The sequence below is a fragment of the Netta rufina genome (genome assembly GCF_964035555.1).
Source record: "Netta rufina genome assembly, chromosome: 3".
Taxonomy (NCBI): Eukaryota; Metazoa; Chordata; class Aves; order Anseriformes; family Anatidae; genus Netta; species Netta rufina.
Window position 1 is genome coordinate 82,080,591 of NC_140125.1, and position 27,974 is coordinate 82,108,564.

At 38.9% G+C, this 27,974-nt stretch overlaps 1 protein-coding gene across 1 annotated transcript; it reads right to left on the reverse strand.

The window, feature by feature from the left end:
* Nucleotides 1–151: 151 nt before the first annotated feature.
* Nucleotides 152–27,608, reverse strand: LOC311208033 (vesicular inhibitory amino acid transporter-like; the record flags this gene model as incomplete). Its single annotated transcript, XM_084284450.1, has 2 exons — nt 152–1,303; nt 27,384–27,608. The coding sequence occupies 2 exons, from the start codon at nt 27,606–27,608 to the stop codon at nt 152–154; spliced, it is 1,377 nt and encodes a 458-aa protein (XP_084140576.1).
* Nucleotides 27,609–27,974: the final 366 nt, after the last annotated feature.

The following is a 27,974-nucleotide window of genomic DNA, read 5'->3' on the forward strand; positions in this document are numbered from 1 at the left end:
GAACCACCTACTTTTACAAATTAAAGCCTTGATCCTACAAACATTTAAGCATATGCTTAATTTTACTTATTGATAAAATCTGTTATATACTGACTAACAGGGTAAAAGTGTTTGTAAGATTAGGGCCTTATTTGGCCTTCTGAAAATCTTTTCACCCTTCTCCAAATACTTTAAGTAGCCCTCTTATTGAGCAAACTATGCCTGCAAGGCTGCAAAGGAAACCCAAAATAAAAACAGAGATATCTGCGCATTTCTCAGAGAAGGATAGTTTTTTCCATTTAAGTTTTAAGTGGAAGAGAGAAGGAAGAAGAAAAGTCATAGCAGCACCTGTTATACTGCCTGTTAAACCCATCAGCAGGGCAAAATGTGGTATGAACATGGACATCAGCAGAGTTAACAGGAGAAATGAGCCTCTTAGACCCAGAGCAAACAGTGGAGAACTGTAATTGGAATAGTTGCCTCTAGAAATACAAGCATACACAATTTCTGTGGCTGCAAAAAAGGGCAAAGGGTAAGAAAGAAGAGCCTTGGTTAAAAGACACAAATTCACTAGGGTTTGAAGAAATGATGGCAGGTTGTCAGTAATAACTTCCTTTGTCTCCTCACCCCAGGTTAAGAATGCAGTCAGGGCAAAGGTTGTTTTCAAGACACAAGCAAAAAAATGAGTCCAATTCAGCATGCACCTAAATTCCCCTGGTTTTTTCATGTTACCTTCAAGTGTGGGAAGAAATATTTGTGAAGTGTAACTGAAAATGATCACCCCTATAGAAATCAAGAAGTCCTCAAACTCAATTGAGAGTTTGAATTTTGCCCAGGACCACTGATGTATTTGTGTGAGACAGTAAGTCATTACTACAAAGAGAATAATGAAATGAACCAAAGAGCAAAGCTGGCTGAGTTTGGAAACAATTTTGAGAGTCTTGATAAATACACAAGGCAGCAATGTAATAAATGCAATTACAGACCAAGTTTTCTCAGTCATTGGTACATATGGAAAACTGTGTAACAGCAAGTTCCCACTAACAACCAGATACAAAATACATGTCATGATCAGTTCCATAACTTGGGTCACATTGACAACTATACCACCTAAGTTTGGAGATAGCTTTCTACAGCACGCATTTGCAATGTCTTCATATGTGTCCCTCACTCTTATGAGCTGCCCGTCTTCATTTTCTTCATACAGGCAAGTGATTAGAATTTTGCCTGTATAACAGCATAACGCTGCAGCCAAGACAATAAGAAACAGGCCACTGTATCCACTGTGGAGAATAGCATACGGCAATCCTAGGACGAAAATTCCCTGAAGAGGAAAAAGAGAAAGAAAAGATAACACAACATCCCTAAGGCAAAATGTTTACTAGAATTCACACTCCCAAGCCTGCCCTCCATTGAGTTTTGCTTTCACTGAACTGCAAGGTGGAAGTACTGCTACATTCAGCTAAGTAAGCAACCATCATGGGAAATGTGTTCATTTATGATAAATTAAATTATTAGCAAAAATAACTGTTCTTATTGACACACGTGTAATGATAAGCTAGGAAAAAGAGTGGGTGAATGACAGAGTCACGTCCTTAGTTAATAAGTAACTAATGCTGTAGATAGATCCAGTAAGGACAATTCTCTTCAGTGTAAAAATTGTTAACACACCTCTGGAAAAAAAAAAAAAAAGTGCATTAGAGTGACATCAGAGTTTGCTTGTGTTTCCTTTGTGGCTTCTGTATGCCTCATGCAGCCCATGCTCTAGTTAAGTCCACTACTAAAGCAATTCTCAAAGCTGAGATTTTAGAACATGCAAACTTATTTAGCTGTTTAAAATGTGTGAAACATGTAGACATACGTTAAACAGTTTCTGAAAGGAACAGAATTATATTTTTTTTTATCTAGTAAAAATGTGGCACTTTACTTTCAGAGAACAGTGTGTGTATTTCTTTGTCTTTTTTATCTATATTTTGTCTCTTCTTTCTCTGTATTTAAGGACAAATTGCACTTTTATGTGGTTTAATTTCTAACAGCACAGACCCAACAAAACCCTTGAACTATAGCTATTCATAAAAAGATCTAGTTTACAAAAGAAGCTTTTGTGGCATTTCTCTTTTTTTTTCAAAGCTGAAACTAAGCAATGCACATTAGTCATAGTGGTTAGGAGGTTTTTTTGTTCTTGATGACTGAAGAAAGGTAGGAAGGAAACGAAGTATAGTTAACTAGTTCTACAGAAATTTTTACTTCAGTGTTTCTTACAGCAATGATTATACGATGAAATAAGAGCATTCATTCTCATTCATGACCACCACTTTAGCCTGATAGGACTTGATTTGGACCAACCCATCTTAATTTTATTTCTGAGCAAACCTGAGCAACTCCATTCTGCCCTGCTAAACCTGTGAACCCCCAACAGAAAGAGGCCTCCTTTGTACATCCTGTAAGCCATCAAGATGGCCACTTGGTGGCTCACAAACCAGTCGGATCTTCTTGGCATGCTAAATTTCATTTCGGTATTACCCAGTGGAATTCATTGCTACCCTCTGTTTTAAATGAAATCCTTGCTACCATGTACTAACCACCAGTGGCTTTCTGAATGTCACTTGTTACTGGGTTACTGTTCTAAACTGCCAGTCATGGCTCTTTTCATAGTGAATCGGAATCCCTCCAAAGGAGGGTGACATGCATCAATCTCATTGATGGGACAAATCCTGTCCTTTGGACATATACCTCTAGGAAGAGGAGGAGGTCTGTTGCGTACAGTTACACTGTGTGCCTGTGCTTACTGGCTCAGAGACTTGCATTTTGCTCCCCATGAAAAATGGTGGACTCTCATTCTCCTTGAGGGGAGCGACACATTTCTCCTCTCTCACTACCCGAGCGAATAGTGTCACTGATTGCTTTCAGAAGTCAAGGCAGAAAAGGTGAGTTTAACTGTCTAAACCTTGATTTCTGACTTTTTCAGCCATAATCTTTGACACGAGACCACGTGGAGACAAGTGTTTCAGGCATGTTTCTGTCTTTGGTGTTTTCTGTCAACTGACTCAGACTCTGTAGCCAGCATGTTACTGCCTGTGAAGGCAACCTAGGAGCCCAGCTTTTATGCGATATGTCAAGAAGGTGGGTGCCTGCCTCAGCTTCACAAGGTTTATACTTTGCACCCCACTTCTACATGGTACAAGCATTCGCAGGCCCGTTCCTATACGGAAGACTCCAAAGAGGGACAATTTTTCAAACACTGAATAATCATCAAAGTGTATTCTCCTTTTCTTCCAGCTATGAGATAGCACTCCTTTTCAGCCCTACTGTGAGCCTGTATCATCAACCAGAGAGGAAAAACTGAATCAGAGAATTACTTTTTCTATTAAGTCCTTAAGTGTCCATCATATGAACCAGAGGCATTGCCAATCTCACCAGGCTTCACTCTAGATACAAATATCTTCAGCATTCACCTGAATTAGATCTAGAAGTATCATATTAAAAGCACATCAGTACATCTCGATTAAAAGGTCTACGCCTTTGTGCACTGTAACACAGGTACTTCAGTTATTACTGATATAACAATACAGTTATTGACTAGATATCTTTTTTTGGTCTTTTTTAAGACTTCATATATATCAGTGTCTTTTTCATAAGTCACAGGTGCCATCTTTTGTATATGAACTTCACTGAAATATTCAAAATTTTACCATCTAATAATCTACTCTGCTATCTAATAGTCTACTTTCTTAAAAAGACTAGATATCTGTCTGTATCTGGACTACAGGTAGCACATGTGTAACAGTAACTTTTACTACCATGCCATTTTTAATCATGGCTTTCACTGACTGTCAAGTTAGATCGTTGCCTAAAGTACAGAACGTGTTTCCTTTCCTATGAAAACTATCTGTGGAAAAGAAATTTACAAAACAGATTGAGTTTACAAGAATCATAAATAAACCAAGTTGGTGAAAAAGTCAGGAAGATAAAAGCCACAGTCATCTTCCATATTAACATAAGAACAATGATGTTTTCTCAGTTTCTTGCAACTTGTAGCAAGCTTATCTCATTTGTTCCACACTCACAGCATCATTATTTTGCCCCTTCACCTGCATTTGGGAGTTCAAAGAGTATCTGCTGACCTGAAGGGTGACTGTATAATTAAAATGCAGGTAAGTGTCAGCACAGGCTTTACCCACACAAAGACTTTTCCCCTGCTGAATTTAGTCCATTAACGTTTATATGACTAGCCTCAAACTAAACCAAAGCATAAGTCTTTTAGAGACTTTATCACATTTGACAGCATTTACAGTCCTCCCCACAGGTGTCTGCTTTTCCTAGTTTAATTGTTAGTTTAATCAGAGTATAACATAATTCTAACCTCTTAACATCGCTTTGCTGTTTGTTTATATCAAATTTTCATTTGGTACCTAACACACACCACAGGATGAAAAAGTTTTTTTTTTTTTTTTTTTTTTCAACTTTTGAATTCAGATCTTATTAAACAAATCCGGTCTTGTGCTATATACATTCTTCTTAAAATTACATAACAGTGATTGCCAATTTCAAGTCACATACAATGAGCTTAGAATTTCTACACTGAACGTTTTTACAGAAACTAAATTTTCCTTCCAGGAAAATCATGTCTTCAACGTGAATTTCACAGAATCAATTGCTGGTGAGATCTGTATAAGGGACTTACTATTTCTGTGTCCTTCAGCTTTCAGTTAATAAAGGAAAGCAAACATTGTGGACATAACTGGTTTTGCTGTTTTTTTGGATGCAGAGCCTGGTTAGTAGAGAGAAATGTGAGAACTCTGAACATGCCAATATACTAAGTATGTATGAGGTGAAATGACACGTTGCTTACCATGTCTTGTCAGTAATATTTTTTCAATTAAAAAAAAAAAAAAAGTTAAAAAAGGTTAAAAAAAAAGTAACAACAACAACAACAACAAAAGGGTAAAGTTTATTGTATTAGCACATTGTTATATTTCTGCAGTATAGCCAGAAAATGTTAGTGGTGGCAATGAGAGCTGAAAGAATGAAAGACTTTTTTTTCAGACTTCCAAACCCATTTTGGATTTGATCTTCTGTTCTTACTTTTCCAAAAGCAATACTTTCTGTTAGGACCATTTCCTGCATGTCAACAAGTGTAAATAGTTTCAAAGAAAAGGTACCTTTAATGAGCACATATTTTGCTGTCACTGTAATAAAACAGCACAGGCACTGGGCTACGTTCTCTGATTTAAAGTTGTTTGGCAGCCTTCAAGTATTGCTTGAAGTGACTTATCTGTCGAAAATTCCTCCTCCATAGAGAAATTCTTTCATGGTGTAGTGTTGCTGAAGGTGGCTTTTCTGCACCTCTCACAAAGAGTGATTGTACAGAGAATGGGGACAGAGTGTGTCAGCATTTCACTGATTCTCTGCCACTGGAATTACACAGGTAATTCCTAAGCCATCTGCCAGTCCTTGTTTGGTCCAGTCTGTTCCCAGCACTTGTTCATATTGACTCTTCCAATCCCATCTTCTTGTGTCCAAATTATGGCACAGAGAGCCTTAGCTGTGAGGCCTCAATTAAAAATGAGCAGCAAAGGGAGCATTTTCTTAAATTGCCTCTCAGAGCTTAGTTTTAGTGTTTTGTATGGGAAGTGTACCTCCTTGAGTGGTTTTATTTTCAAAAATAAATTCTAGTACAAGAATAAATTCTAGTACAAAGCCAAATACGTTAACTCTAATTATGCTCTTTTAAGATGATATGTTTATAGTTTATATGTTTATAGTTAGAATAGCTCAGAAAAAAAGTTGTTCATATAGTTAGAGTGGAGTAGAGGGCACAAGCTTACCCAGTGGGGTGAGCCTTCCTTGGCCCTTGTCTTCTAAGGCATTTATAAGACTTTGATATTTTCACCCTAAACTGAGCATGGAAGTGGAGTGGCTAGTGGTGTGCATTGCAAATTAGTGAACACGTGTGCCTGGATGGAGGTCCCCACCAAACATCCGGAGTAGACTTAGCCATAGGTATCTCAGTCTAGAAAGAAGAAAGGACTGGGGGATGAACTGATTATCAGCCTTTGAAGAAATGGCAAGGACAGGAGTGGAAAGGGCATGCAAGGAAAGGTCAGACGTGGCTAGAAGCTATTAGCCTTGTAAGAATATCCCCAAGAGGAAGCACCAGAAATTATTGATCCACCAACAATAAAAAAACAAGCATGTCAGGATTTCCAAATTACATCTGCACATTAAAATATTTCTGCATTTGTTGATAGGTTGATTGCAATATTTGAACTACATGGTAGTGTTTTCCCCACCACAAAGACTGGCTGCTCATTTAAAAAGCCCAGATATGGATTTGCATAGAATGCAAAAAGTGAGTCATTTACCATTCTGACCTTTCAACACTAGTTCATCTCAGGGCAAGCACCTCCCCAGAGAATAATACGTGTTTAGAAAAATGTATAAATGAGCACAGTTAAGAACCCTGAAAAAATATCAAAAATTTTTGATGTTCAATTTTAAGACATTTTTAATCTCAAGTGAAAGCTTCATTTTAAAGGCTGTTCTAACCAGAAATACAACACTTTTTTTTTTTTTTTTTTTTTAAAAAAGGCAGATTGAAAGGTAATTAAAAAGTAATGAAGATTGAATTGTGGCCAGAGTTAAGACATGCCAAAAGACAATTGAATAAAATGGAATAAAAAGTGATGCTACAAAGAAAGAGAGAAAAAGATTTCACCTTAAGATTTAATCAGATGGAAAAAAATAAATTAAGAAATGAAGACAAATTTAACTGAAAACAATTCAGTTAGTACAGCTCTGCTATATGCAGAACACATGCTAATATGCCAGACTGCTGAATTAGCTCTGATTGCCTTTCTCACCATCTGCAGTTACTCCACTGGAACAGTTCATTTAAGCCTAACTATATTCTCAACTATGTATTTGATTCCCTGCATGAATTTGGCACAGAAACTACACAGGAAATCCTCCTTCGCATATCTTCTTGGAAGAGCAAAGAGATAAATTCAGGAAGCATTCATTTTCATCTAAAATAAATTATTTTCCAGAACTGATCCAAACCTGTGTTGCTGTGGTCTTTATGTGAACATAAAACTTTAATAACTCTAAATTCAAAAATAGCAAATCCCTTAATCTCATGTTATGATAATAGAGTTACTTGCTTGCAGATGTCCATGGTCTTTTTTCTGTCTGAGCCACCACTGTGATCAATGGTGATTTTGTATTTAATTCCAGATCACTGTTGACTACATTGACTAATTCTGGACCACATATCAATTAGATTCTACTAGACAACCTTCTAACCCTACTGGAAATTCATGAAGAAACAAGGTGCAGAACAGTTGAGGTTGGAAGGGACCCCTGGAGGTAACCTGTTCCAACCCTGTGCTCAAGCAGGGGCACCTACAACAGGTTTCCCAGTACCATGTTCAGGCAGCTTTTGAGTGTCTCCAAGGTAGGAGACTCCACAGTCTCTCTGGGCAACATGTGCCAGACAATAAATCTACATTGACAGTTACTTTTTTTAGGATCTGTCACTTAGGCTGTTGTTAATCTATTTAAGATGTATTTTATAGCTGCACTAATTGTTAAATCAGAATGTTGTGTATTAATGTGTCAAAATTCCTTTTGAAAGTCTAAATATATTATTTATATTTCACTGCCTATGTTACAACAAAAATTATATGAAGTGTACTTAATAAAGACTGTAAAGACTTTTTCTTCAAACCCATAGTGATTGACACTAACTATATTCCTAGCTTTTTATTCTGTATCAATTAAAACCCGCATTAACAACTATATTATTTTGCTCAGAATTGTTGATAGGTTTAACTAGGTAAAATTTCTCTGGCTTTTAAAATAGTATTATGATTTCCACTGTCTTCTGAGAATTCCAAATATAATAACAATTACATATTATCAGACCAGATGAATCTTTAGCTAAGTCTCCCAAACACAAACTTACTGGGCATTCTGCTTTCAAAATATTAATAAGATGACATTTTAACATCCATTTTAAATACTAGCCATAGTTTTCTAGTAGTTAGTTGTCCCTGTCTAAGCTGGTCATCAAAGCTTCCTCTATAAATCGTACAAAAAAATAGGCACCTCAACTTATAACTCATCTATCTTAAGATAGATGGTTAGCAAAGATGAAATTAATTTCCTGCCTGAGATGCCTATTTCTCCTGCTGGGCAACAAATGGACTGTGGACAAATAGCTTAGAAACTCCGAGTTAACTTCTGAATGTCTCATGTGGAATAGCATGATGCCCATCCTGAAAATTTTCAAAATGGCCCACTATTATCCTGTGCTATGAGTACACCCTCCTGATTCCCTCCAAATAGAGACTAGGGCCAGTTGCATTTTTTTGAGAGTTCTGAACTCAGAACTCGCAGAAATTAGGTTTTCCCTCTGCATATTTAGGAACATAGAAAAAAGAAAATCATATCTAGGATATAGAAATTTGGTGTAGCAGAATTTAGTGTGAGATCAGTGAGGAAGAGAAAGGTGATCTTATAATACCAAATTATAATCACAGAATCACAGAATTTCTAGGTTGGAAGAGACCTCAAGATCATCGAGTCCAACCTCTGACCTAACGCTAGCAGTCCCCACTAAACCATATCCCTAAGCTCTACATCTAAACGTCTTTTGAAGACTTCCAGGGATGGTGACTCCACCACTTCCCTGGGCAGCCTGTTCCAATGCCTAACAACCCTTTCAGTAAAGAAGTTCTTCCTAACATCTAACCTAAAACTCCCCTGGCGCAACTTTAGCCCATTCCCCCTCGTCCTGTCACCAGGCACGTGGGAGAACAGACCAACCCCCACCTCGCTACAGCCTCCCTTGAGGTACCTATAGAGAGCGATAAGGTCACCCCTGAGCCTCCTCTTCTCCAGGCTGAACAAGCCCAGCTCCCTCAGCTGCTCCTCGTAGGACTTGTTCTCCAGGCCCCTCACCAGCTTCGTCGCCCTTCTCTGGACCCGCTCAAGCACCTCGATGTCCTTCTTGTAGCGAGGGGCCCAAAACTGAACACAGTACTCGAGGTGCGGCCTCACCAGAGCCGAGTACAGGGGGACGATCACCTCCCTAGCCCTGCTGGCCACACTGTTTCTGATACAAGCCAGGATGCCATTGGCCTTCTTGGCCACCTGAGCACACTGCTGGCTCATATTCAGCCGACTATCCACCATCACTCCCAGGTCCTTCTCTGCCTGGCAGCTCTCCAACCATTCCTCTCCCAGCCTGTAGCTCTGCTTGGTGTTATTGCACCCCAGGTGCAGGACCCGGCACTTGGCCTTGTTGAACTGCAGGCAATTGACCTCAGCCCATCGGTGCAGCCTATCCAGATCCTCCTGCAGAGCTTTCCTACCCTCGAGCAAATCGACACATGCGCATAGCTTGGTGTCATCTGCGAACTTACTGAGGGTGTACTCGATGCCCTCGTCCAGATCATCGATGAAGATATTAAAGAGGATAGGCCCCAGCACCAAGCCCTGGGGGACGCCACTAGTGACTGGCCTCCAACTGGACTTGACTCCATTTACCACGACTCTTTGGGCCCGGCTATCCAGCCAGTTTCTAACCCAGCGAAGCGTGCGCCAGTCCAAGCCAAGAGCAGCCAGTTTCTTGAGGAGAATGCTGTGGGAGACGGTGTCAAAAGCCTTGCTGAAGTCAAGGTAGACCACATCCACAGCCTTTCCCTCATCCACCCAGTGCGTCACTTTGTCATAGAAGGAGATCAGGTTCGTCAAGCAGGATCTGCCTTTCATAAACCCATGCTGACTGGGCCTGATCGCCTGCTTGCCCTGCAAGTGCCGCGTGATGACTCTCAAGAGGATCTGCTCCATGAGCTTCCCTGGCACTGAGGTCAAACTGACAGGCCTGTAGTTTCCCGGGTCTGCCCTCCGGCCCTTCTTGTAGTTGGGCGTCACATTTGCTAGCCGCCAGTCAACTGGGACCTCCCCCGATCGCCAGGACTGCTGATAAATGATGGACAGTGGCTTGGCCAGCTCCTCTGCCAGTTCTCTCAGTATCCTTGGGTGGATCCCATCTGGCCCCATCGACTTGTGCACATCTAAGTGCCATAGCAGGTCACCAACCAGTTCTTCATGGATAAAGATTTGTTATATTACAAATTAGATATTATATAGATATTATAAGAAATGATATATCACCGAGGCAATTGGCTCTGGGGCAGACACATCCGCGAGATTATGGCAGGCAGGGCTTTTTTTCAGCATCGAGGCCATTCGAGGCAGCCAATGCTGCTGCCAGGGCCCAGCAGCCCTCACGAGGGAGGCTGACAAGACGTGGGAGAAGCCAGCAGCGCCCCCTCCCTGGCCATACAAGGTGGGCAAATAGGGCTGGGCGCCTCAATCAGGGCGCCTCAGTCCAGGTGGGGAGTGGCAGTGCACACAGGCAGGGCAAGTGGGGAGGGTCCCTCACTGCTCTACACCAACTGTCTTTGTAACCTGCTTGTAACCACGCTGCTTGTAACCTGCTCGTGAAGAGCCCGAGCATGATATCCACCAGGCAGAAAACCATGGCCTCTGCCTCTCCTGCAGACTCTCCAGCCACAGTTACTGATATGGCTACCCAGACAGAGGTCTCAGGGAAACACACTGCCGTCCAGGTCTTGGGCTGCAGGGTGTGCCTGAGTTTTCTGTCGGTGTCCGACAGCAGCAGCAGTAGGTGTGCCCAGATTGAAAAATTACTTAGCCTGGTGGTGGAGCTTTGGGAGGAGGTGAGCAGGCTGAGGAGCATCAGGGGGTCAGAGAGGAAAATTGGTGGAAGCATACTCTACCCTCCTTGAGACAGACTCATGAGCCTGCCACAACACAAGTAACAAAGGTTCCTCTATCCCACCAGGCAGCAGCTACACAGAAGACTAAAGTTCCTCCACCCTGCCAGGCTGTAGGAGGGGACATAGGCCAAGCGAGGGAATGGTAGCAGGTTTCTGCTTGGGGTGGTAGGCGAGCCCTCTCCCTGCCCACCTCACCTACCTGACTATGTTTGCATAACAGGTATGAGGTTCCAGAACATGACAGTCAAAACAATGATGTAGATGAAAGCCCGTCCCAGTTGGAGGGGTTGGCTAAGGCAAGGCAACCTACCCCCATGCATTGCTACATCTTCTGTCAAGAAAGAAAGAACAGTTAACGTCATGGGGGACTCCCTTCTGACAGGGACAGAGGGCCCAATATGCCGTCCAGACCCAACCCACAGGGAATTCTGCTGCTCCCCTGGGGCTCAGGTAAGAGACATTGCTAGGAAAGTCACTCACCTTGTACAGACCTCTGACTACTACCGTCTGCTGTTTTTTCAGGCTGGTAATGATGAAGTAACAAGGAGAAGTCCGAGAGTGATCAAAAGGGACTTTAGGGCTTTTAGGGCCAACTGCATCTTGGGGTGCATCAAACACGGCATTGCTAGTCGGTCAAGAGAAGTGATTGTCCCACTCTACCCTGCACTGGTGCGACATCACCTTGAGTACTGTGTGCAGTTCTGGGCATCACAGTACAAGAAGGATGTGAAACTGTTGGAGAGTTTCCAGAGGAGGACTGCTAAGATGGTGAAGGACCTAGAGGGGAAGACGTATGAGGAGTGGCTGAGGTCACTTGGCTTGTTCAGCCTGGAAAAGAGGAGGCTGAAGGGAGACCTCATCGTGGTCTAGAGCTTCCTCACGAGGGGGAGTGGAGGGGCAGGCGCTGATCTATTCTCTTTAGTGACCAGTGATAGGACATGTGGGAATGGTGTCAAGCTGAAACAGGGGAGGTTCAGGCTGGATATCAGGAAGAGGTTCTTCACTGAGAAGGTTGTCATGCACCGGAACAGGCTTCCCAGAGACGTAGTCACGGCAGCAAGACTGTCAGAGTTTTAGAAACGGAGTGTGCACTTATATAGTCTAATATGGTTTATACCTACTGCCTTCTTGTTCATTCCCTTGACACTTACCTATAGGTCAGTTTTTCTCTCTCTTCATTTAGTTAAAATCACTTTGCACTTAAAGTTAAGATGCACTATGCAGATAACACATACCAACACAAGAACAAAGTTCTGCTCTTTCTTCTGGTGTTTTTACACAAACATACACAGTCATGTAAAGATTCACACTTCTATTAATAGTTAATTCATACCACTACTAGTATTTATGTTTCAAATTTTTATACTAAACCTATCTTTTTTTTTTTTTTTTCCTAAGTATTTCCTATATATTTTTTTAATTCCTAAGAATTATTTTCTTATTGACCTGCTCCTTAGGGGATACATTTTTTCCCCCCTAGCACTTTTGGGTTACTGAATCTCTTTTCTATACTTCATAATTTATAATTTACAATGATTACTCTCACCTTTCTTTTCTCCCTTTTGTTATATATGTGTATATTTTAAATTTTAATTGATACATTCACTTCACAACTGAAGTAGGAGGGGTTTAAACGCATAGGCGTGCTATTTCTTAATTGTGAGATGTGACTTCTGGACATCTCATAAATTCTTGTTAAACAACTTTCAAATTACTTTCGCAATTTACTGTCTGTATTTTTTCTTTCTAATCAATTATCTCTCATAATTTTCTCCAGGTTTTTAAAATTCACTCCTTTGAAGTACCAAGTATATATATATTATTGCCCTCTGTTTTCCTATAATGAATGTAATTAGATCCACTGATCTGTTCATCTATATTCAAGGTAATGAGGCTCAAAATAGAATTACCTTATGTTAGGTTCAATATCTTTTGTGTTAGATGATTATCATCTATCATTTTTAGAAACTTTAATGATGTTTTACTACATACTACACACAATCTCCAGCACAGGCCTTTAAAACCGAAGACACTAAGAACAATACAATTTGTCTTTTTAGACAATAGCTGTAACACAGATAATCATCTCTCTAAAGCAGAGTGCCACCCTTGCTTCTTTTACCATTTTTTGGTAAGCATGTTTTATCTAATTATTTAAAAATTCCAGTCACATAAATGTATTTGCAATATCAATTATATCCTATTTCTCCTCACCGGTAAGAATTTCCAGTTTCTCTAGCTGTTTACCCAGACTCCTGGCATGGGTCTACAGACACCAGGAAAATAACTCATCTGCTTTCCCTGTCACTTCATCATTTGTTCATAGCTCGGCTGAGTTAGAATTCAAAAATGCTATGAGTTGTTCTGTGGAAAACTTCAAATATTGTCCATGGCTTGTATGACCTTAGCAGCTGATCCATCTCCTTTAATATCAGTGAAAAGTCGTCTTTTATCTTCAGGGATGGTTGAATTAGACCCTAGCAATCTTGTTTTTCCTGATTTTTCTTATTCTTTCTCTCTGCTGATGCCAGTCTGCTTTAGCTGCAGGGAGGAAAGTGACTAAGGTGTTTATTTTGTGATTAATGCCTGCAATCACCTTATACACTGAGAGAAACTTCAGAAGTGCTGGTCTGTCAATCCTTCAGGTCCCATAAACAGATGCTAAGACAGATAGACTGCTCAGGAGATGCTGTGATAAGATATGCAGGTAAGGAAGTTGCAATGTTTTTGTCTATTTGACTGACAGAAAAAACACTGATTTTGTTCTCCTGTTAGTGGCCAGATTAGTCTTAAGAATCTCCTAAAGATTAGGAAAGGGAATAGAGGAAAATAAACGTCTCAACAAATAAAAGATTTGATGCTATTGAGTGTGACAGCTGATCCCATTGGCTTTGCTATTGCTTTAAATATTTGTTCTAAAACTGAAATAATATGCTTGATGCTTAATTCTGGTTTGATGGAAAATGTTACTTTGCATAAATTCATAGCTGTCTGCAAGAATGCACTGAATCACACAAAGTAAATCTCCCAAGCAAATTACCTTTTAAGAAAATATATTATTTCCCTTGGTCTCAAAGGAGAAAGCAGGCTTTGGTAAAAGAATGAGGGCTTTTATTATGTATTATCAAGAGGAGAGGAAAAAGATGAAAAAATTAAGGTAGTCAAAACTAAGGCAAACTACTTTGAAAGTTAGTAGTGGTGAGCAGTGCAGACTCACTGGCTGCTGACCTATTTCTCCCATCATAAGTCATCACTGACTCTCAGGTTTCCATCTGAAGGAAGGCAGGTACTCCAAACATCCAGTACAGCAACATGAGAGTGGAGCTCCTTGAATATGTGGTTGAAAGAGCTGGAGGGCAAGCAGAGAGGGGATTGTGGAAGACTGGAAGCAAAGCAAAGCAGTGGGGAGACGAATAACTTTGAGTGTGCACTGACATAATGAAAAGAAGAGTTAGAGTGCATATAAAGTTCAAACTCAGGCTCTGAGAAAGCATTTGGCTTGTTAGGAGTTTTTCTTGAATGCTGCCTGTATGGGATAAGCAACAGATCTTGTTACTTTTAAAAAGCAAGGATGCAGAGAACAAATCTTATGCACCTCTGAGAGGTGAAAAAGAAGGCAGTTTATGTCTTCTGAAAGGTGGCGTAGGATTTACTGTGACTGCATGCAGAGTAAAAGGTGACTGTATCCTCCCCTGGCTAACATTATCCTGTTTTTTCTTCTGCACAGACCCAACCACCAATTTTAGGTGGACTTTTACGCAAGCTATGATGACTCCCAGAGCTCAGCATATAAAGGGGAAATTTGTCACTGCCTGGAGAGAATGCAGTTAATAGTTGGGTGAAAAACGCAAATAGTGGTATACTATTATTTTTGGTGTCTGTGAAGCAGTAAACTGATATGGAGAACCATAGCATATTCTTTTTGAATACATGAGAAAAGATACTGCCTTACAACTGGGCTGTGTGTAGACAACAAATCACTGATGCTTTTCCTCTCTTAACCTCAGTTAACTTCAGTGGCACCCTGAGGCTTCTGTCTTTAGGATAAAAAAAAACAGCAATGGATTTTACTGCTGAAGTTTCATCATGAGCAGAAACAGATAAAGTTGATACCGCAAATAAATTCCTATAGTGGAGGTTTCTCTATCCTGTAATGGCTTGAAAGATCATATCATTCCTAAAATTCAACAAAGGTGAATATTTTGATGAATTTTGAGTAGATTAAAAAAAATATATATATATCTTCTAATTTGTACAGTTTATAATAAAGAGAAAAACTAAAAATCAGAAATGTGACTGACTTTTCTGGCATCCTCTGAGTAATCAGTATAAAAGTTAATTTATTTTTGTTCTTTTCCCCTAACTAAATTTCTTTTCTTGTATGCAAATATTTAGACAAAATACCAATTTATTTTCAAGGTGAGATTCATGGATTTTAGGTGAAAACTCGGTGCCTGACTGAAGTTACTAAAGTGACTACTGTTTTTTACTGTCTTTACCAAAGGAAATGGTTGTTTCTTAACATCTATGAATCTGATTTATCTCACCCAACTTTTTCTGTCTAAAACAGACATTCAATGAATGAATACACACAGTAACAGAAAAACAAAAACAAACAAACAAACAAACAAAAATACATGACAAATCTACCTTCTTTTGTTGCATGTTTAATTAGGAATGGGATTCCTAACTTCACCTACATAAATACAGGAAAAAAATACAACTAATCTGCTAGCTCTGGAGAGGATGGATAGAAATAAGCATCACCAAAGAGCTATTTATTCCAACAGTGTAGGATCCTTAAAACTTATTTTAGGATATTTGAAGCACCACCAGAGGTGTCTATCTTTCAACATCATCTATAGAGTAAGATGGGTTCCACTGTGAAGGCCATGAGACTTTGAGGTGCCTGGAAAGAGCAAAAGAAGAACTGGATAGCCTGGGAACATGACTGCACCAGGGGAGCCAGGAACAGGGGGAAGAAGTTGTCTTTAGGCAACCTGAGGAATATTGCAATATAAGGTCATGAACCACACGAGGTAGCAACAAGGGGTAAGAGAATATGATAGGCAAGAAGCTGTGCAGAAAAAATGACTGGATATGAGAAATATGTAGCTGTAGGCGTAAGACAGGAATCAGTAGAAGGCTAGAGGGAAAGTATGAATTATGCAGACAATTATCCATTCTGATTAGGAAAGGAAACTTTCAGGGGTGGAATGGCAGCTCCTCACAATTTAGGAAATAGCAAAGAGTCTCTGAAATCCAATCCAAGCAGCAGACGGAAGCCTACAGTTTTGTGCAGGTATTTTATTTTTAACTTGAGATGACAACAATGAAAAGTACAAAAGCAAAAGCACTGAGAGCAGCTGGCTTCCCAGCAAAAGTGAAAAAAGTCAGCAGGCAAGCAAAAGCAACAAGAACAGAAGTGGAGAACTCATTTTAAACTCCAGATCCCAATTAAAGCTCAGAGGATTTTTAAGTCCCTTAAGGGAAGGTGGCTGGGGATATGACATTTGGAGTTGAAGACATGATGCAGAAAAAGAGTCAAGAGAACTGCTTTAAAATGTGGTGAGATAGAATAGACCTCAGTGTCAACTCCTAAATATGATACAAACAGCTAAATGAGGGAACTAAGTCATTATATGTGTATGAAAGATAAAACTCTTGCATCGTATAATTCTTGTACCCATAGCTGCAATTCTTTAAGCTTCCATGAGACTATTCATTATTTCTGAAATACCTGGGTTTATTTTGAAATAATCAAGCTAGAATTATTTTTAAAACTGAAAACAACAACAAAAATATGTCTGTTTATGAGGGAGGAACTAGCCTGAATCAATACATTTCTTGAGGGGAAAGCTAAGCAATGAAAAATAACTATCATGAATGGAAATACCCATGTACAGTAGCTGAAGCTACTGTTGCTAGTGATATCATAAAGCAACCAAAAATGTTTGCTCTAGGGACCTACAAAACATAATCTGTTGGTGCTGTTATTTGTCTCAATTCAAGAGATGGACTGAGAGAAAATGAAACAGATAGCAGAGTATGTGTGTATAAGCTGAAGTGAATGTTTCCTCACTTTGACTCACATGTTTACATTTTTGAGAAGTAAATATTAATTTATTTATTTTTTTGGTTAGCTATTTAGTGAAGACAGTATTTTACATATGGCAAAACTAGTGCCACTGGCCAAGAATACAGAGAAACATTTCCATCCAAGAAACATGGTGTGTGTGGGGAGAACAGGGAGAATAGATGTAAATGGAAGTCAATATCTTTTACTTAGCTTTAGGGGCAAAATGTTTTATACAGCTAACAATGCTAAAACTAGAGTACAATATATCATCTTTTGTACCGTATGTAATCAGTATTTAGGGCTTTTTATTTTCTCAAATAGCTCCATTAGCTCATTCAGACTGAGCTTGTACAATTTCAGCGAATCTCCTGCTGTCAAGAATTATACACACTGAGGTAAACTGTAGATTACCCATCTATGGATTGTGTGGAAGACGCTTTGCCATTTGGAATGTCAACTATAATAGCATTACTATTTCTGATTCTGTTAGTACATTAAAATAATATCATAGTAATTCAGATGTCCTTTAATTTTAGCATTAAATTCTCATATACTATAGATGTTGAGATTGTCTTAACCTTTATGCTTTGATGAACCCTAAAGCTCACCCTTTCCTTATATAAAAAAGTGAACAATCTGCTGAACACTTGCTAATCAAAATGAAGGAAGTTTATCTAAAACAGGAAAGGACTTATATCTGGCAAAATATTTGACCTTTTGCCACCTATCACAATATTCTTGCGGTCTTAGGAGAAACGCTATCTGGGGAGGAGTTACGTGTAAATGCTCTTCATTAAAGCAAATAAATATTCTGAGGTTGCGCATCTCATAGGTTCAAGAAGTCAGATAGTAAGAAGATCTTTAAGAAAAATATTTTCCATCAGTGATAGGTGGGCAATGACATGTGCTAGAGCCTGTAAAAAGGCACAAGTGCGTGTGTATTAAAAAGGGAGATATTATGCCATCTGTTTGCCTTCATATGGTAAAAAAATACACTCAGGGATTGATAAGGTCAAAAAGCATGGTAGGTTGATTTGATTTTAATGTAGAGAGAAAGTACCTCAGCTATTCCCTTCGCCTGAGGGAGACAGAGATCCTTCTGAAACAAATCTTGGTGTGCTGGGTTCTTCTGTGGAATAAAGTGATCATTGCTTTCAAACAGCTGACAGTTACTTGATTTTGTTTGGTAACAATTACTATTTCAAAAGGAATAATTTTCATAACACTAATATTCATTTATCTATAATATCATGGTTCTGTCATTCTCTTGCTTGACCATCTGCGTTTTTAAGATGGAATACTGTGGTGGTTTTACTTGGGTGGGCTGCTGAGCTCAACCACAGCCACTCTCTCACACCCTCTCCTCAAAGGGAAGAGGGAGAAAATATGATGCGAAGGGCTCCTGTCATAAGGACAGGGAGATCACTCAACAATTTTCGTGCTGGGCAAAACAGACTCACAGTAGGGAGATAGTAAGATGTATTGCCTATTACTGACAAGCTAGAGAAGTGAGAAACAAAGGAGAAATAAACAAACAAAAAAAGAAGCGCTGCCCCTGCTCCACATGGGGTCCCTCCCATGGATGCCGTCCTTCCTGAACTGAACCTGCGGGGGCTGCCCACAGGCAGCAGCTCTTCAGGAACTGCTCCCACACGGCTCCATACCACAGGGTCCATCCTCCCCCCAGGAGCAAACTGCTCCAGCACGGGTCCCCCATGGGTGGCAGCTTCCCCCAGACCTCCTGCTCCTGTGTGGGCTCTTCTCCACAGGCTGCAGCTCTGGTCTGGGGCCTGCTCCTGCAGGGGCTCTCCACGGGCCGCAGCCTCCTCCAGGCCACATCCACCTGCTCCACCGGGGACTCCTCCACGGGCTGCAGCATGGAGATCTGCTCCATGTGGGACCCATGGGCTGCAGGGGGACGGCTTGCTCCACCAGGGGCCTCTCCACAGGCCGAAGAGGAACTGCTGCTCTGGTACCTGGAGCAGAAAGTCCTCCTCCACCTCTTTCCGCACTGACCTTGGTGTCTGTAGGGCTGGTTCTCACTCCCCTCTCTCTCCCAGCTGCCCAAATAAAAAAAATGCCCATCATTTTTTTATTCTCTTTCTTAAACATGCTCTTACAGAGGAGCAAACGACATCATGTATTGGCTCAGCTCTGTCCAGCAGCGGGGGCCTTTTTTAACAAGGGGCAGCTTCTGGATTCTTCTCGCAGAAGCCACCCCTAAAGCCCCCTGGTACCAAAACGTTGCCATGCAAACCCACTACAAACGCATATTTTAAAGGCAGGATATTTTAAAGTTAATTTTATCACATTAGTCTGCTGATTTATTTTGTATTCAGTCCCTACAATAGACCTCAACAGCAAGGAGAATCCATTCTATTTATTAAAAAAAAAAGGGGTAGGGGATAGGAAATTGGATCAAATGCCAGACTGATTTATCATAGGCCACATTTAAACAATTATTATTTTGTGAAGAGTCTCTATAAAATAGAAGATGTTTTGGGACTTACTTTGGAAAATTTTTTCATTATTGGAACACCTGGAAGTCCTTGATCAGAATCCCACTGTGCAAGACACTGTGCAAACAGACTGCATAAAGATGGTCTTTTCTCCAAAGAATTTAAAATCTAAGGGTGAGATAACAGGAAACAAATGCAGACAAACAGTGAAGTCAAGGAAACTATGAGTCAATACCAGAAGCTGTGAGTCAAGACCATAAGTGGTAGTTTCACTACAACTTGTAACTGTGAAGTTTTCAGCAAAATGATATTTATATGCAGCTTCGAGGAGTGCAAATAAATATCTTCATATAGCTTCATAGGAATGCTTGTTTAAATATTTAAAAAATTGACAATGGCAATTTTAACTGGAAGAGCCGAAATCACAGTCAATAGATGCAGAAAGCTAAATAATAGATTGTTAAAGAAAAGATGTGTAAGCTTACGTTTGATTCAATGTTTGAAGATGTGCTTGCAAAGAGCTGTGAAGAGATAGTTGATACATGGAGTATGCTTTTCCTTATAAAAAAATAGATTTATGTAACATGTGTGTTTTTCTTCTTATCTCCCTATCACTGAAAGCAAAAGCTTTTTTAGGCGTTTTTAAGACTCCCAGAACAGGCTATCAGCTGGGTGGCTTAAAGATTTCCTAATGATGAACGGAAAAAAAAAGAGGTCTGGTGGAAGACAGTGTTCAGGTTTCTGAAGTGCTACTCACACATACCATTTATTCTACATATGTCATGGGAGAAATACACACCAACACAACTTTTTTTGCAAATGTATGTAAATGTATATGTAAATCACACCTTTGACACTTGGCAGATTGTCTGCTGAGCTCTAGCAACATCATTGCTAGTAGTTGGCCTTTGAAGACTGTCAAGGTTTACAGTCCTCAGGTAGAATTTTATTTCATTCATGTAACTGTACTTAAGCTGACTGAGATATAAAATAGTAGAAATAGTGATGTCCCTGCTAAAGGCGTCTGCTGGCAGGCTAAATTTGGCAGCATGCCAAAGCAAGTAGCAAATTCCAATTAAAACCTTGTGTTATTGTTGCCTGGAAAGCATGTCTGTAAGGACGTGCAGCAGTCAGATCAATGCACCAGCAAGACCAATGTGCTTTTCTACTTGTATTGGGTTTCTGTGTCCAGGTGTAGGTAGCACGTGGCCTCTGTTGGGAGGACAGTGCTGGACACAGCCAGCTCCAGCAGCCCCACAGTGGGGCACGGCCGAGCCCATTGGCTGCACGTGAGGCATCTCTGGAAAGTGTATTTTAGAAAGGGCCATGGAGATGAAGAAGGAGGGTTCGTAGAGAAGTCTGGAGTGAACAAGTTAAGGTGAGCATGGAAAAGGGAGGAGGAAGAGTGTTTCTTTAATGTTTGTCTTTTTGTTTCTGAGTATAAGATGCAAGAATGAAACATCTATATATTAATTCGTATTAAAGTTAATTTTCCCCACGTTGATTCTGTTTTGTCCACAATGGTATCTGGAGAGTGATTTCCCTGGTTTTACCTTGAGACATGAACTTTCTCACTCCTGCTCTCTTTTCTCTCTGCTGCCCAGCTGAGGAGAAAGGAGGTGAGCAAGGAGCCGGGTGGGAGTTTTGCTGTTAGCCAAGGCTAACACATGCTGCTTTATGCTTACTTGCTAGGTCATTTGTCCTTTCATGTGAACACAATTTTAACTCTTACCAGCTCCCTTATGTAGGAGAATTATAGCCTCACACCTGTAACATAACTGTTCCAAAAGATCACTACTAGTAGATTTTGCAGGCAAAAATATTTTCAAACTTAGGTGAAATATGAACAATCAACTAGTCTCTGCTTACAAGAAACATGCATTTGTCAATTCCATAAGATTTTCTTGACTAGACTGTAACAAGCCGAACATAAAACCCAGGATAAGTATACTATGCATTGTATTAACTTAGCTACTACTTCTAAGAATGATTACCTGCAATACTGTGGCTCTGAAATTCAGACACTGAAACATATAGATTTCATAAATACTAGCCAAGAAGAGCCTCAGCTAATGTTGTTGGAAATGATAGACATTTGACATTGCTAAATATCAGGTGTCAAATAAATATCTTTTGTGTTTATATATAATTTGAAGTTTTGAACAGAATAATTCAGAATTCTTTAAGCCTGACAGTGCTTCTGGCTACTGTTACCAAAAGCTTGTAATGTTGGTTATATCACTAAAACTTGGGTAAAAATCAGCTAATGATATTAAAGGTATCAACTAAAAGCAAACATTTTTAAATACATCTGTTTTATACCCAGTGAAATCAGGATATTCACACTTAAGGCTGAGTTTGCATGTTAAATTTCAAGTGTATGTTGAGTACTATACTTTAGAATGTCTCCCTTTCGTCTAAAATATATGCCAATTTACTTAAAACATAAGTCATAAATTATAGATCACTGCAGATTAGTTATAGCCAAACTACCGAGGCTATTAGAGTCTTTTATGAATGGGGCAGAGGAAGGGTGAAAGAGAGACAGAAGGAGACCTCCTTTAACTCTCTTGCTACTCATCTATTAGGAAAGGAAATTTGGGGCCTGTGGTACAGGCAAGCATGATCTAAGGACTGCTTTAACTGGTAAAGATTTTTAATATGTCTTTTTGACATCTAGAAGACTGCAGGATTTGCAATACTTTGATTCATTACTTCTGTAAGCCATGTTTCTGCGATGCTTTAAGAGCTAGTATGGTGCTTCCTGAAACAAAGCTCCATATGTTGGGGACTGTATGTCCAGGGAATAATTTGTAGAGTAGTTATGTTATACCACAGCTCCTACTTGATGGCAAATCTGACACAAAGGGGCTATGGAAAACTGGCTTGCCACCCCTAACATTTCCATAATAGTTACAGTAGAATATGCTGTTGTAAATCCAGTCAACACTCCCTCCATCTGTTCATGGCCCAGATGTGATGAACAACATAAAATGCAAAGCCTACAAAACCACAACTTAAATCCCATAAGAACAATACAAGTATTTCTTCCTGGAACAAGGAAAAGTTTTAGATTAGCCACCTCTATATGTTTAGGAGTCCTGGCTTCATAACATTTTCCAACATAACAGTTTCCAGCTGACCAAGGGAAAAGAAGGCTGATACAGAGCATTCTCTAATGAAATTTATCTGAGTGGCAGTTAGTTAAGTCAAAATCAGTCCACTGTACAGTGCTTATATGTCATCTAAAGAGACTTCTGTGAGGTAGATATAATTTCATTGTTGAAGTATAACATATTGTTGATAAAAAGCTTTTGTGAAAAAAAGTAGGTTTGGGAATACAGAGAATATATATACAGTATGCAGTCTTCTCTGTGCTATCTGAACGTATGTACAAAACTAAAGATTACACTAGAGTCTGAGCTGAATTTGAATATAATAAGTTATATGAATAAAAGATTGAATATAAAAGGTTATATGAAGTAGCGACATATGTCCACAATCTTATTCTGCCTTCTTTCCTTCTCCCCTTTCCCGCCCCCCCCCCCAAAAAAAAAAAAAAAAGATCCAAAGAGGAAACCAGTGCATGGACATTAGTTACAATCTTCTTCCCTAAACACATCTTATAGCAACTGCATTCTATGGTGGTGACAGTCTATCAAAGGAAAAACACATTTGAGTTTAGATGGCTCTCACCAGGTTCTAAGATTTTTTGGTTCTCCAGTTACACCTATGTGAGTTTGTGGTTGCACATACATTAAAAACAAACAAACAAACAAACAAACAAACAAGATTGTCCAGTACTGCAGGTGCATTTTAGCTAAAACTGTACAAACTGCCATTTTTATGTACTACACATAGGCATACAGTCTTGAATTTTTGCTTTGTGCTGTCACTTTTTGACTAGCTCCATTTAGAAACTTGAATTACTTGCCATTCCTGGATTAGATATGAGCATCAGGCATCTCTCTAATTTTTTGGAACCATCCCTTGATATGAAATACAGCAGTTTGTTTCCATCAGACATCTATAATTTAGTTCAGAGTATAACTTTAGCTTCAATGTATAATTCAAGGAAGCTACTGCTCTGGGCACTAAACAGGATTGACCCTTGTTCCCAAGTCTAGAAAATAAATACTTAAGATAAAATACTGTAGTTAAGATCTAAGTGGTTATTTAGTTAAATGTGACTAAATTATTTAAGGTTGAGGATGAGAAGATTTGTATTGTGGTACATCTAATGACCTGATGGTGAAAACACTTAGCTTTCTAAATACATAAAAATGTACACATTTATATTTATATATATAAAATACTTAAACATACTCATTAAAGCTTAATGGGAAGTGTGTTTAGGCACATTTAAAGGATGTTTGCCTGTGTATCTTTGGGGACAGGTCTGTTAATCCTGCTTCTCAATGTCACTGTGTTTTCCACTTAAATGTATGGGAGTTGATGACAGTAAGCACTCTGAAGATTGAGTCTATATTAGGGAGATGAAGGCAGGTAACTGGGAGGAATCATCATAGAAAAATAAATACAACCAATTTGATATTCTCTACTGAATCGTATAAAGTCCCATAAAAAAAGATGAACCAAATTAGAACCCAATTTGGAAATGTATCTATAATGGCACACCTTAATGGAAATACAGATATACTTTTGTTTATGAAAACAGTGAATATTGAAGTGCTGAGTCTTTTCTAAAGTAATGTACAGTCCACAGAATATAAATATAATGAGCATATTTATGATCACTACTCTAATCATTAATTTATTATCACAACTTTAAATAACTATAAATAATATTAATTACATTATTGTTATTTTAGAAGCCCACACAGTAGACAAGAATCCAGCCATGTAATTCTGATCATGGAACAAGAAAATGGCCTCTGTCATAGGTATTTCCAATGTTTGTGTAATCTATTTCTGCAAGAGATGGCTACAGACAGAACTTGTGAAAAAGAAGTAAAGAGACAAAGATGTACAGCTTACAGGTCCATTATTTCAGCCTGCCAACAGCTGTTAACAAGTTTTTTAAAACAACATAACGAGAGAAAAAGAGCTCTAACATGGGTTTTGAATGAAGATAATGCAGTATCCTTGTACCTAGTGGTTCATGGCAACTTGCACAGCCATTTCTTTGAATAATTATGGTATGTTGCCCCTAAGTGATGGGAAAGAAAAAAGATTGCTTCATCCTGAGGATCTAAGCAAAAGGTACAGGGGAGTGAGACTGACAATCCAGAAACACGTTAAAACCAGATATAAAATATAAAATTAATTCTCTCTATTAGGTATTGGATTCATTGAATCAAATGACAGATTCGGTATGATTTGATAAAACATCATAATTCATTGAATGTCCAGGGGAGAATTGTGTACTTGTATTGCAGGTACAAATATATACTTGCATTACATTGTATTTTAAAGACTGTAGAAGTATCATGATACTGAAAGTACTCTGGAGCTGCCTCGTAAAGTGGCTGAGTTTTTTGCTCTGTTAATCTTGTTTGTGCTCCTGAGACCTAATAAGGCGAGATAGACTCACGATGGTGTGAATTACAGATATGATGGTATGAACTTTGGTTCTGCTGAGAAATGTTGTACCATTAGAATTTAACTGCCTTCTTCTTGCTACTGTTGTTTTGCTTATATATCCAGCACTACCATACAAGTTAGCACATTTTTTCAGCCTTTTACTGCTCTATAGAAACAAATACCACTTGCATCGCTCTGACAGATGATGCTGTTCATTTTCCTTTTTGAATTAACTCAGCTTTATAGTCTCTGTCCTTACCCAGATTAACTGGATACAGATTTTCATTTGCTTGTGCGACGTTGGAATATGAAGCATGTTTCCCTGGAAACTTTAAATGTCTGAAGCAATCATTTACATACACAATATTGTCATCAAAGCTGCACACTTTTTCAGTTGAAGTTAAAAACAAACAAACAAAAATCTCTACCTGTTTGTATGAAAATATTTGCATTTTAAGCACTCTGAGAAAACCCTTATATTTAATTTTGGAGACCAAAGACTTAATTGTTCTTATAACAAATCTGGAAATAATTTCACTTGTAGACTAATTGCATTCACTGAAATAACTGTTCAAAGCTTCAGAATTCTGCTTAAATATTTACCTCTAATTGCCATGCGAAACACTTCTGCCCTTTCCTCTGGGTAGAGCAAAAACAACTGTCACTTTAGCATAGATTTACTTCACCAGTCAAGAATGTTTGGATTGTTTTAATCATTCAGATAACTCTGACATTCTCTTCAAAGCTATTCACAGAAATTTCTTCTGTTATTTTTTACTGACAGATACCCATTCAATATTCTCTCCCTCTCTCCTGCCTTTCCCCTTTCCTTTCTCTGCTCTCTACCCTCTTTCCTAAGCCAAATGCCAAGGTACTGGGAAACAGGAAAAATGCATGCATGTGCACATATGTGCTTGCATATGCACACAGCTCCACAATGTGTCATTAGAACATTTTGACAGTGCTTTCAACTTAACTGCAGTTCCAAGGCTTTGCCATCCTCGGTCTGCCTTAGAAGGAGGGCTCAGTATAGCAGCAGGCAACTGTTCAATGGCAATTTCTAAAATATTTGACCAACTGAGATTGAATAGCAGTATGCAAAGCTCAAAATGCTGGAAGTTTTAACTAGGATCATAGTTACTGATCTGACCAAATAACCTACCTCAAATTTATCTTGTTTTTAAATAGGCTTCTCTATCATATAAGTCTATCTTTGAACTGGAAGCTACAATATTAATGATTAATAGTAATTGTCTACATAAAGACATTCAGGAATTTTTAGGCACTTTGATGTATTACAGAGGCATTATTAATTTTGTTTTTCAGAAGGGAAAACAATAGGTGAGAGAGAATGTGACTCTCCAAAAGGTCATACAGTAAATATTGACAAAATTGACTTCCAGAATGAAATCTTGGCTTCGGTGTAATCAAAGGCAAAACTCACAGAGAAAATAATGGGCTCTCATCCCAGACTCCTGCCCTGACTAGATGCTACTGAGGGACACTGAAGTTAAAAATTGTTACTAGAATACAGTTTGAATAGTTTAGGACTTTAATTCACAGCTGAAGATTTTCTGAGTATGATACGCTACTGTGCCCTAGATGTTATGACATTGGCTCTCATATGGTGGTGCTCATGTTTGAAAATACATCAGGGTTAGAAATATGTCCTTTTTCTTTGCAGAGCTGAGGGATAAACTGGATACATAAACAAATGTTCATCAGCATTTGCACAGACTTGTGTGTCATGGGAAGGATTATTTTTCTATAATTAGAATGCCATAAAAAGTGTTTAAGTAACAGCTACCGGGACTAGATGTGTCTGTGGGTACTGATTTCTTCTTACCTTATCAGACACAAAGTTAGTCGTAATGATAGAATTATGTAAGAAAATGAATCATGAAAAGTGAGAAAAAGAATCTGAAACATTTAAAGCTAAATTTAAGGACTCAGAAAGATAGTTATATTCCACAGGAAATGCCAAGATAAAATCCTTTCAGTCTTTTCAACTCAAATATTTTCTTTAACATTAAAAAGTGTTATTACACTTGCTGTGCTTCATGCTCCAATTCATATCTAGTAACTTACATATCAGTAATTTATATATCATTAAATGAGTCTGACGTCAGTCTGACTCTTACTGTCCTCTTTTTAGTAGATGTTTACCTTACATTTCTATCAAATGTCCCTGTCACTTAATTAAAACATACTTATTGAAGATAATTTCAGCACTTCTAAAACAGTTGTAATTGCCACCTTTTCATCTTCACCTAGTTTAAATAATTCTGAAACTTTAGTTGACATCTCTCTCTCTCTTTTTTTTTTTCTTTCTAACTGTATTTTTACAGAGTGTTAATCTTATGCAGAAAGGTTGAAATATTTTAGTAATACATTCATAGAAACCTTTTAGAATATTGCAGAGTGATAGTATGGTTAAGTAAAAGAAAGCAGGCTAAGTGATGACCAGTTTTTTAAATGATGGTTATAATGAGTGGGGTAGTAAGAGGTTACCTGAATGGCATTTGTTACATTCCATGCTGCTTCCCAGCTGGTGATCAGTCTGACCTGGGCATGTGACAGGGGAGTTGGGGACTCATATTCTGGATCCTGGTGGCAAACATCAAGCTCAAAGTTCAGGGGTCCATCTGATTCCTCTCTCTCTTCAATGTTCAGTTCATCTCTTCTGGCAAAATTCACATTCTCTTCAGTTTCTAGGCAACTGTCCCATCTTACCATTCCCCAAAAGAAATATGTTTTTTCCCTAAAGCAGTTGAAAAGAGATGAAAAAGTCTGCTTCAGGTGAGCCATCTTGAATACCAAATATTAAAATCTTTCTTTACTTGTCTTTATTTTTTTCAGCAGTTGTACAGTGTTAATCCTTCTGTTAGGTTATCATTGGTATTGTAGCTGCAATTAGTAAAGTTCATTGTCCTTAGCACATTTATTTGTTCCAGATTCAAATGCCAACTTAAGAAATATCTCCAGGATCTTCAACATGCTGCCCAGGGTAGTCTGCAGTGAGATTTAGTAGTCTGCAAGCTGCAATTTAAAATTCAAATCCTTTTTTCATTTTACCTATGATATCTACGTGGATCAGTCATT